At 40.2% G+C, this 11,430-nt stretch overlaps 1 protein-coding gene across 1 annotated transcript in view; it reads right to left on the bottom strand.

Annotated features, from left to right (window-relative positions):
- Positions 1–281: 281 nt before the first annotated feature.
- ARL8B (ADP ribosylation factor like GTPase 8B) overlaps positions 282–11,430 on the bottom strand; it is a 50,625-nt gene continuing 39,476 nt past the window's right edge. The window contains exons 3-7 of the mRNA XM_052638658.1: positions 10,913–10,986; positions 10,187–10,280; positions 6,687–6,754; positions 6,322–6,392; positions 282–1,269 (exon numbers count right to left, since the gene is read on the bottom strand). Coding sequence (XP_052494618.1) covers positions 1,220–1,269; positions 6,322–6,392; positions 6,687–6,754; positions 10,187–10,280; positions 10,913–10,986 — 357 coding nt within the window. The 3' untranslated portion in view covers positions 282–1,219. The remainder of the gene's footprint in view (positions 1,270–6,321; positions 6,393–6,686; positions 6,755–10,186; positions 10,281–10,912; positions 10,987–11,430) is intronic.

Below are 11,430 nucleotides of genomic sequence, written 5' to 3'. Positions count from 1 at the left end.
GTACACATCTCCGTAGCACAGAAGCGAACAATAGACAGCATTGGTTCCTCCGCTCTCTGTGTGATTATTCAACCACCTGCAGACACTGGGCATGATTGCATCAGAGAAAGCAGGCAGGTCCAGAGTTGTCACAATAATCAGGATGTCCAATGGCGCCGGACAAAGCAGTGCCAAAGCTTGTATCGGTAAGAGAGAAAAATAAGACTTTTTGTCTCTAAGTATCTATTGTGCTGAAAGTCAACTTTACGACTGGATATAAAAAGTCAAGAATAAGAGTGTCATGCAGCAACACTGGTTTAATAACTGGACAGAGAAAGAACAAACAGGTGTGTGAACAGTCTGACATTCTTAACACGTTTTATTATATTGGCTGGAATGCTCTAAATTCATGAAAGCTTTTGAGAAAATCTTCTAATTCCCAACCCCTTAAAAAAGTGTGTTGAACCAGGAGAGAAAAAAGGAGAAAAAATATAGAAGTAATGATCTGGACAGATACAAAACAGTATGCCTCAGTTCCTCCTGTACCCCCAACTGCTTTCTGGAGATGAAAAATTCTCACAGAGCAGAATGTGTTTAAAATTCATTGCCTAAGATCTTCCCAGTGTAAAGAACCAATAACAACATTGATCTGGTGCCTCTGCTCACTCTTTGCAGACCATTTTTTAAAATTCCTAAGGTGTAATTATACATTTCACATGCATTTGTGAGATATATAAACATTATGTTTCTATCCCACATGAGTCAGGCTAAAGGTTTGCTAAATACTGTGTGTGGCACTAGAAACTTCATGCTGTATCAAGTCAGTATCAGTATTAAGCTACTGGACTCTATAATGAAATATCATAGATAGACATTTACCGAAAACCAATAGAAAAACCTGGCCCAGAAAGACCAGAACAGAAGTATGCAATTTTTCTTGATTTAAGATGGTCAAAGTGTGTTTTGTTTTGTTTTTAAAAAAAAAAAAGCTCTACACACTGTTAAAGACAAGTATGTATAAGAAGTCTTTTTGTGTGTGTTGACTTTATCATGACAACTCTAGCTGATTCTTTATGAAGGATTAGGGATACACATCTTCAGCAGTGCACATGAGAAATAAACTCTGAAAAAGGCAATTTCTTGGGTTTAGGAAGGACCGTATTCTGGGAAGTACTTCAGAGGAACGGACAATAATTCTAGGATTAGAGCCAGGAAGGACTGGAAGACTTCAGGAGATGCTTCAGCTTCTTCTAGATTTTGAATGTTGAATAAGCCACTGAAGTGTGATATCTAAAGATGGAGGGAAAAAAAGTGAAGATGTTAAGACATCAAAGTGAAGAAACGAGATATCAGAGATAATATTTAAAATGCGGCTATTTCAAAGCATACGTCAGGCCTGCCCTCTTCTTTTCTGCCTCTCTACTACTGTAATACACAGATATCTGTATCTGTACTACTCTTCTTCATGACCTGACCTTTGAGAGGTTAATCTGGAAACACGAGGAACTGAACAGTCTCCAATTTAAAAGTTAAATTGTGTACAGAACAGCATGCGCCTTTCTTTATTCATTCAAAAGTTTAATGATTGCCTGTGAGATCAGGTATTGTATGTGAAGTCGCAGGAAGGCAAAGAGATGGGAGAACCCCTCTCTACTTTCCAAGTATCATTTGGGTTTGGAGGATGGCCCTCACAGAATTCCAGGCACAAGAAAGCGCAAAAGAATAAACAAAGGCAGGAAACTGTGTTGAGCTCTGGATGGATTACAAGTGATAAGAGGTGGCTGAAGCACAGGGATGGGGAAGGGATGCCGCTCACTGCTGAGGCTAAAGCAGGGGTTCTCAAGCTCACTCTGACATTGGGGGCTGGATATTCTTTGGTAGAAAGGTGGAGGGGAGAGTCTTTCCTGTGTATAGTAGAATATTTTGCAACATCTATAACCCTGACCACAGGATGCCATTATTACCACCCCCACCCTCAGCTGTGAAAACAAGTCATGTCTCCAGGGATCTCCAAACAGCCCCTGTGGAGCACAGCTGTCTTCAGTTGAGCACCACAGGCCTAGAGAGAGCCAGATACCCTTATGTGCCATTCTAAGAGGCTCAGAAGTTGCGATTTTATTCTCAAATCAATAGGAAGTCATTGGAGAATTTTAAGCAGGGAAGCTACACTGTTTATTGTAAACTGTAAGTTCACTGTAGCAAGTTCAACGATGGCAACAGAGGAGGGCACCTGGGAGGGCTGCCGGTATAGAGACTGATCATTCACAACACAAACAGCAGAGGGACGAAGGCCTGAACCAAATCGGGTGTTTTAAGAACAGAGGAATAAAATGGGAAGCATATTTAAAATACAGAATAGGACTGACCAAATGCAGTGGGTGAGAAAGAATCTTTTCACCTGATTAAGTGTGTGTTTATCATGCAGCTGCTGACTAACCCAGTGGCTAATGGAAGAAGAGATGTGGAAAAGAAAAAAACTAAGAATCTGGCAGAGAGCACATCAGGTTTGAGGTACAGAAGGTTAACACATGGAGACGTTCAGCAGGTAGTTTCAGCTATACAGATCTGAGGAAGAAATGGAGATACCACTGTGGAGGTGGCAACTGAAGCTACAGTGGCTGAGAATAGCCTGGAAAAGCACTTTTGACAGAAGGCGGCCCCTAAATCAAAACACTGAATTACTATCCCTTGAGTTCTTTAAAATGTGTTACCCGCATAAAGGATACGTGAGCACCTACTAAAAGCAGCACTCTCTTCTCCGAGCCTGGAGAATATTCAATCTCCCAATTTTCCAGCTAACATTCATTACAGAAACTGTAAGCCAAACACTGTATATAAAGAAGAGCCTAGAGCTGAGATGTGAACAGACACAACCTGTTCAGAGCTGGGGAAACAATGTTGAAGCAGGTCATTTGCACTTCAAAAGGAGGCCTGCAGTGTGTAATATGAGCGAAGCCACAATCACTAGGACTGAAAGGAGGCAAAGGGAAATTTGAAAGTGAAATGACTAGGTTTAAGTATTTAAGAAACACACGGTAAAAGCAAACCAACCAACCTATGGACACTGGACTTGAGTCATACCCTAAAGACAGATGAATCCTTAAGACCAGACTAAAAAGGCAAAAAGTAAGATATTCAGATGAAACAGCAGTTACCACTATGATAAAAAAGGCCACAAGTATCAACCATCTTCAAAAAGACCATCTTCCCTGAAATAATCTACCCTATGCGTAGGGCTTCCCTGGTGGCTCAGAAGTTAAAGTGTCTGCCTGCAATGAGGGAGACCCAGGTTCAATCCCTGGGTCGGGAAGATCCCCTGGAAAAGGAAATGGCAACCCACTCCAGTACTCTTGCCTGGAGAATCCCATGGAGAGAGGAGCCTGGTAGGCTACAGTCCATGGGGTCACAAAGAATCGGACACGACTGAGCGACTTTACTTCATGCGTAGTTTGAGGACATATTACTAATTAAACTAAGGGACCTCATGCTCCCATGAGAAACCTGCAAGTATAACATACAACCCAACCCATGTGCAATGAATACTTTCGGGAGCAATTTAGAAAATTCGTAAATTTGGTACTAAAATATATTACAAAAGCTGAAATTAAAGACAGTATTCTGAGATTCTTTACTCAAGAAGCTTGACTTGGCTGTTGCACTTCTCGCTCCAAATAAACAGGCTTTACAAACTAATTTTGAATCTAGTTAACAGTGGATCCATTTCCTTGAGCTTGATAATAATATGAAGTGAACCAAGAGTTCTATGATCACAAACCTGGTGACCATGGAGCTCTGAAGTAAACTGTGAAGATTGGGCTTAAAGAGCATTAAGAAGGTCTCACCAGTTCTCCTGCATTTCCTTCATAAATGAGCAAAGTATCTGACTAGTTTGTCACAGCTGAAAATAAGGGTTTTAAGGGAGTAATGGATTTACAGAAGCGCACAATGTACTAAAAATCATGGTTAGTATAGAATAGGGTTTCTCAATCTTGCCACTACTGACATTTTAGGCCGAACCATTCTCAGCTCTGGAGGCGATAGGATGTTTAAGACCACTATGGTCTCCACCCACTAGATGCCAGCATCATTCTCCTCATAAGACAACTGGAAGAGTTTCCAGGGGGAAAAAATGCCAAATGTCTCTGGGAGAAAAATAATCCCTCTGTGAAAACCTCTGCTGTGTAAGTAAATGGTCTCTTGGGGACACAGCTTAAAACTTAACAACAGTTCCCCTCAACATAGGAAAAACATTTTAAATAAACTTGAAGTAACCCTAAGTGCTGGAATGGTCTGTTCTCAAATGAGCTAGATGATCCCAAAATAACAAGTCACTTATTCTATCTAATTAACAGAGGAGAGTTTGTGTCCATCAGCAATGTAGTGGGCTCAGACTGCTCTGGGTGGTCTTTAAAGGAAACCCAGAATCAGTGAGAAACACCATCAGTACTATAAGCGAATTAGAGCAGGTTTGAGGGGAAAAGGGCAGGAGCTGAGATACAGACTGGAAATGACTGGGAAAAAAAGTTAAGTACAGTAAGAAACAATACATATTGAATAAAGGCTAAAGAAAAAGTGTCAAAAAACCTTTTAAACACAGTTTTGGCACTACTGATTTATTACATTGTATTCTGATATACTTTTTTAATTGATGAATTGTCTATGGAAGAATGGTGAGCGAGAAAGAATTTGAAGATGGGGAAGGAGCCATGAGCCAAGAGAGCAGGCACTCTCTAGAGGCAGGAAAGGGCCAAGAAACTGATTCTCCCCTCTACAGTCTCCAGAAGGAGCGCGCCTGTAATGTTAGTCCTAGACTTTAGCTCAGTGAGGTCAGTGACAGGCTTCTGACTGACAGCAGCAAGAGAAAATGAATATACTCCTGTGAGGTCCCCCACAAGCTAAACACTGCAATTCATTTTTTTACTTACTCTTGTAAGAGAGTTTTGAAGTTGCTGCCACCATCCCCATTTTACAGATGAGTACAACGCAGAAATCTAGGAGTTTAAGTGCTCTGTCCAAGGCCAATGAGAAAGTAACTTAGGACCAGGTGTTCCACGCTGAGGCTGCCTTACGCCAAAGCCCACGCTATTTCTAGCCACTACGCAGCCCTGATGGAGAGCCTCTTTTTCTATAGTGACCCACTGAGAGAAAATTTTTCACCAGTGACCACCAACTGGGAGAAGTGAAGGAGCCATGAAAATCCCTAGGTTCCTACCCATCTGCTTCGAGGCACACGCATCAAACTCTCCTTTCAGACTTCAGTGGAATCTGTCATGTCAGACAAGACGGCTTCAGAAGGTTTTGTCACAAAGTTATCTTTTACTAGGGAGTATTTTTTATTGCACTGTTACTGGTCTTTTCACTTGAGCAGCTAACACTGAAAAGCCTTTCATCTTGTCAAACATTTCTCTTTCTTTTCTTTTTCTAACTTTCTGATCGTCTCCATGCCAATATACTTGAATTAAATAATCCCTCACCAAATTAACAGACTGAAGTTGAGTCAGACATATTTATTCTTTACGGATACTGTACTGGATCGAATGGTGACCACTAAAAATTCACATCCACCTGGAACCTCAGAATTTATTTGGAAATTGGGTCTTTGCAGACATAGGATGAGGTAATTCTGGATTAGGGTTGGCCCTAGTCCAGTAACGTGTCCTTGTAAGAAGAGAAAATAGACCCTCAGACATACACACAGAGGAGAAAGCCAGGTTGAAGCCAGAGGAAGAGGGTGGAGATACAAAGCTACAATCAAGAAGAGCCAAAGACTGCTGGCAGCCCCACGCCAGGAAAAGGCAGGGAAAGATCCTCCCCTAGAGCCATCAGAGAGAGCACAGCCCTGCTGACACTGATACCAAACTTCTACCCTCCTCAACCTGAGAGAATGAATTTCTGCTGTTTCTAAGCCACCCCGTTTGTGGTACTTTGCAGTCCTAGGAAATTAATACAGAACATTAAGTAGGTAAAGGGTTATTTTTGGCTTATATGCGAGTGCTAACATACTGCAGTAATATACTGGTTTGATAAATGAAAAATCCTTACAGTGCCTGTAAACCAACTTCTGTTAAGTCTTATTTCAAGAACATCATTCTGTTATAAAGCACAGTTAGACAATTAATCTCATGTCTTTATTACATTTACTTCTTTAAATAGCACAGAGCAGATTCAGGATACTGTATTCGTTGCTGAAAGGTATAATGTCTACTCTTTTTCCTGAGGCAAAAGCAATAGTACTTTATAGGAGAAATCAAGTAAACAGAAATAAAGGTAATAAACAGTAAGAAGAATGAGACATCCCTTCTATTGATATCAACTTCTCCACAAATATCAGTCATTTCTTACCTATATTATCCTTTTCTTTGCAAGAAATTGAATAGCAGCAAATTTCTCTATCCTGAATAGCAGACAGATTCCTGGAAGAAGCAGAATTAGGAAAGTAAGTCTGGGCTTTTAAAACAATTGTCATCTTATCACTCTATGCTCAATATTATTCATTCTTTTAAATTCTTATACTGAAGAAATTGTTATTACTAATAAAATTTTACAGGTTACTTCTCTAGTATGTCAAGTTTATCTACCCCAAAACAGGGCTATGATCATTACTAAATAATGGAACAAAGCTAAACAAAACCAAAAAATAGTATATTTTGTGGGCAAAATAGAACCAGTTTTTTTTTAAAAACCCATCATTCATTCTTAAGACATACATTTTTTCAATTAGCTGTTTCTCATCCAAGGCATTAGGAAGATCTCTCTTGTTTCCAAGTACTAACACCTTTAAAAAGAAAAGTCACTGAGTAAATTTTATGTAAGAAAATGTCACAGAAGCATATTCACATGTGTACACAGTAAAATTAGGAGGTTACCATAGTATTAAAAGCATATTTACATGACCAGTGGCCTATCTCATTCACTTCATAATTCAAATAAGCATTTACTCTAACTTCTATTAATGCCACGCAGATGTCTAATTCAATATGTGGCTACCAACTTCTATTTAGCATATTCTAAGTCTATGGTACACATCCTGTTATTTCTTAACAAATCTTTACCAAAATGTGAATATGATCTTAACTGCTAAGCGTGGAGGCATGATTTTCAACCACTGTTACCTGTTAGGCATTAATCTAACAGGTAACATGTAAATAAGACTTTAAAATTCTATATCCATCCTATAAAATATCATGTATAAATATTAAGGCAGTGGGTAAGTTTGGGAATCAGGATTAATACAGCAGCCATCAACTCTGAGAACAAACGTGTCCTGTGATTTCTAGATGTGCTTTGCAAAAAGAGCAAAGTGGAGAGGGGCATCCCAAAACCATTCTGTCTTTCCCAGGTATCTCCTTTCTGCCTTACAAAAAGCAAAAACTATGAGTACACATAATGTATTTGATAACATCCTTACTCTGAGTCAATGTTCTCCGAGAACTTGTATCTTTGACCAAGCCTACGAAAGTGCACACCATGTCTACCTGTCACCTCGTCAAACACGTGTCAAACCTATGTCTTTCACTTGAATGCAAGTCCCACCCCCACCCTCAACTCCAGACACTGTGACTGATTCTACCCACAGGCCCCAGACTCTTATTCTCACAAAGAAGAAAGAGCCAAGAAAAGATGCAGAGTGCAAGGAGCACCAGGAGCTCTCGAAAGAATGCTGAAATCATAGGGGTCAGAGAGCCAAAAGCCAAATCTCAGCACCCCTGGGCAGCCTGTCCTCTATTCTCCCATTCTTACCCCTTTCCAAACTCTGGCAGCTCAGAAGGTAAAGAATCCATCTGCAATGCAAGTACCAGGTTTTGATCCCTGTGGTGGGAAGATCCACTGGAGAAGGGAATGGCAACCCACTCCAGTATTCTGGTCTGGAGAATCCTGGGGACAGAGGAGCCTCACGGCTACAGTTCATGCGGTCACAAAGAATCAGACAGGACTGAGTGACTAGCACTTTCACTAGTCTTACTAAGTCACCCCAAGTTCTCAACTTGGATCTATGTGAGTTTAAAAAAAAAATACACCCCGGTCACTTGTGATCAGTTCTCAGTTTTGGGACTGCCTGGCATCTTAGCCCTCTTCCTACATTTAAGAAGTCTTTCAAAAAAAAAAAAAACAAAGAAATCTTCCACCTTATGACTCTGCCTCCCAATAAAGCTACTTGCTTCTGTAGATAATTTCTTTTCCAGCCTTCTTTTCTGCTAGAGAATGGACATATAATCTACGAACCAAAACTCTGAATGCAGAGCCAGTTTTACAAGAAAGCAGGAATATTGAACCCATTCTGCTACAGAAGGAGCATCAACTAAATGACCTTCCAACTGGAGCAATTGTGTCTGGTGTTCACAAACTGCGTGGGGTCACCAGACTTACTGTATGATGTCAATCTGGATGTGGTCCTAGCAGCTGCTCAGCTGTCCCAGTATGTTTTCTCAACACGGTTATGGGAAGCCTTCTCAAGACTCTGTAAACTACCCAATATTGTTTCAATGAATTCCTCTCTACTTAAACAGCTTTCTACTGTTTGCTACTAAGAACTCTCACGGGGAACAGGATTTTTTTTTTTTTTAAACTTATGGTATGCAATATTTTGGTCATCTGATGCAAACAGCTGACTCACTGGAAAAGTCCCTGATGCTGGGAAAGATTGAGGGCAGAAGGAAAAGAGGGTGTCAGAGGATGAGATGGCTGGATGGCATCACCAATGCAAAGAACATGAATTTGAGCAAACTTCAGGAGATGGTGAGGGACAGAGAGGCCTGGCATGCTGCAGTCCATGGGGTCACAAAGAGTCGGACATGACTAGGCAACTGAACAACAACAGGCAGAACTAGTTAATATAGAAGAAAAAGGATAGGCCTTGAAGTCAGAAATAAACAGATTCAAAACCTGGCTGTGTAATACACTGGTCGCCATGTGATCCTGTGCAAATAACAACTGTTACCAGGAGGAATCACACCATCAACCTCAGTACACTGTGATGATTAACTGAGATAACATACTTCAGAGATCTGACCCTCATGACCTTGTCATGAGGGTAAAGCCTGGGCCTTTTCCAGCATTCTTTCACTCAACAAATGGCACCACCTTCCATCTAACCATATTAGCCAGGAACTAGGAATTACCCTGTTTATCTTCCCTGCTAAGTCTGGTGGACTGTCTTCCTAAATAGCCTCCACATCTATTTCCTTCTCACAACCTTGTCTATGACCACCCCAATCCATGGTACTCTATTTTGCCAAGACAAGTTCAAAACTGTCTTGAACTTGAAAACTGTTTCAATAGCTTCCTAAAACTGTCCTCCTTATGCTAAACTGCTTCAGTTGTGTCTGACTCTTTTCCACTCCATGGACTGTAGTCCGCCAAGCTCCTCTGTCCAAGGGATTCTCCAGGTAAGAATACTGGAGTGGGTAGCCATGCCCTTCTCCAGGGCATCTTCTCAACCCAGGGATCAAACCCGCGTGTCTCCTACGTCTTCTGCACTGGCAGGTGGGTTCTTTACCACTAGCGCCACCTGGGAATAGTCCCCGTACAATCCATTTTTAAACTGAAACAAGAATGATTTAGATAAGCCTGAGCATTTAAAACACCCAGTCCCACCCAGCACAGCCTCCTGAAGTACCCTTGCTATCACAGGCTCACAATGCTCTACCTGCCCACTCTGCTCAGTGCTCTGGAGACACCAGCCTCCTCGCAAATCCCACTTCCTCCTGCCTAAGAGCCTCTGCCTGCAACTCTCTTTTCCTCCAATTGTCACATCCCTCACATGCCTACACATCCCTCACATCTCAGCTCAAGAAGCACTTCTTGGGGAATCTTTCCTTCTTCTCTCAAACTATATCAAATTTCTCCTTCATAGCACTTATCAGAGCTGCATTATTCAAGCCATTTTCCTATCATCTACCTAGCTTCCTATTAAACCATAAACCCCATGATGGCAGGAAGCATGTTTCTGTCTACTTCTGTTCACTACTATTTCCCCAGGACTAAGCACTGCTTCTACTACATACAGTTCACTAAACAGCTTAAGAAATGACTGAATAGCACACTGCCCAGCATACGATGGCTACTCAGTAAACATAAGCTGTCCAGACTTTAAAACAAATAAGACACTCTACTAATTTCAAACATAATTAACAAAAATGCATAATTAGACTTTAATAATATAACTACAAATATTATAATCATATAATGTGAAATTAACCATACTTACTGGAATTCCTTGTAACTGCGGTTTATCTAGAAGATTATGTAGTTCATTTCGAGAGGCTTCTATCTTTTCACGATCTGCAGCATCTATCATGTAACTTAAAAAAAAAAAGTGATCTCAAAATGCCTCCACCATATTCTTTGATGATCACAATGAACAAACTTTTAATTTTCTTAATTTATACTACTGAAACTGTTGATCAAAATTAAGTCCTAGATTTTGAAAGGCTGTCACCCGAAAATACTTTTTAACAGACTGTCCTACAGATACAAACTACTATATACAGAATTAGATAAGCTTCCAGGATATATTATATAGCACAGGAAATTATACCCATTATCTTTCAATAACCCATAATGGAATATAACCGGCAAAAATACTTAATCACTATGCTGTACACCTGAAACTAATACTGTTAAGCAACTATACATCAATAAAATAAGCAGAGAAATAGACTGTTCTTTAGGGGGCTAAGACATGACAGTAAAACATGTATATCCATTAGCTCTTAGCAACATAGAGAAAAAAAACACTCATTTGATGATTTCTTTTTTTAAAGTCTGATGTTAATGGGAAATTATATTAAGAAAATACCTAAAAATGACTTTACTGCCAGAAATAAAAATTAAGCCTTTAAAAGTATGAAAAATGACTTATTCCCTTGAAACCTAAACAGACTATAAGGGGGGATGGGGGACAGGGCGTGGGGGTGGAAGGGAGGCAGCTTACACAATAGCATTGACTCCTCTGCAGTACCGTTCCCACATGCTCCGGAAGCGGGGTTGTCCTCCTATGTCCCAAATCTTCAAATCAAGATAGACAAATCTTAATAACAATGTTTCAAATAACACAGTGACGAAAAAAGCGGCAGATAGAAGGGAAAAAATGAAGCAGATATGCTCAGCTCCACAATGTTAGAGCCAAACTGCTTTGGAAAAATTTGAGCTCAAACAAGCTCTTGACCTGGAAGTTCCTGGGGACATTTCTGAACTTGAAGTTCGTATTTAATACGTTTACATTAGATCTAATAGGTGCTGCCTGAGCAAAGATTTCATTTTGGGGCAATACTTTCTTTGCCTGTTAACCAATAGATTTCCAATACTGAAAACCAATTTTTAAAAAAATAGTACCCTTAGAATCTGCATGATCACACATCATCCACATTTGAAGTCCAAGAGAAAAAAGAAAAACTCTTCATTCAGAATCTATTAAAGTTTAATTGTCTGATGGGGTATATATATTAGAAT

Source organism: Budorcas taxicolor, chromosome 1 (assembly GCF_023091745.1).
Source record: "Budorcas taxicolor isolate Tak-1 chromosome 1, Takin1.1, whole genome shotgun sequence".
Classification (NCBI taxonomy): domain Eukaryota; kingdom Metazoa; phylum Chordata; class Mammalia; order Artiodactyla; family Bovidae; genus Budorcas; species Budorcas taxicolor.
This window is presented reverse-complemented; position numbering and strand designations above follow the sequence as displayed.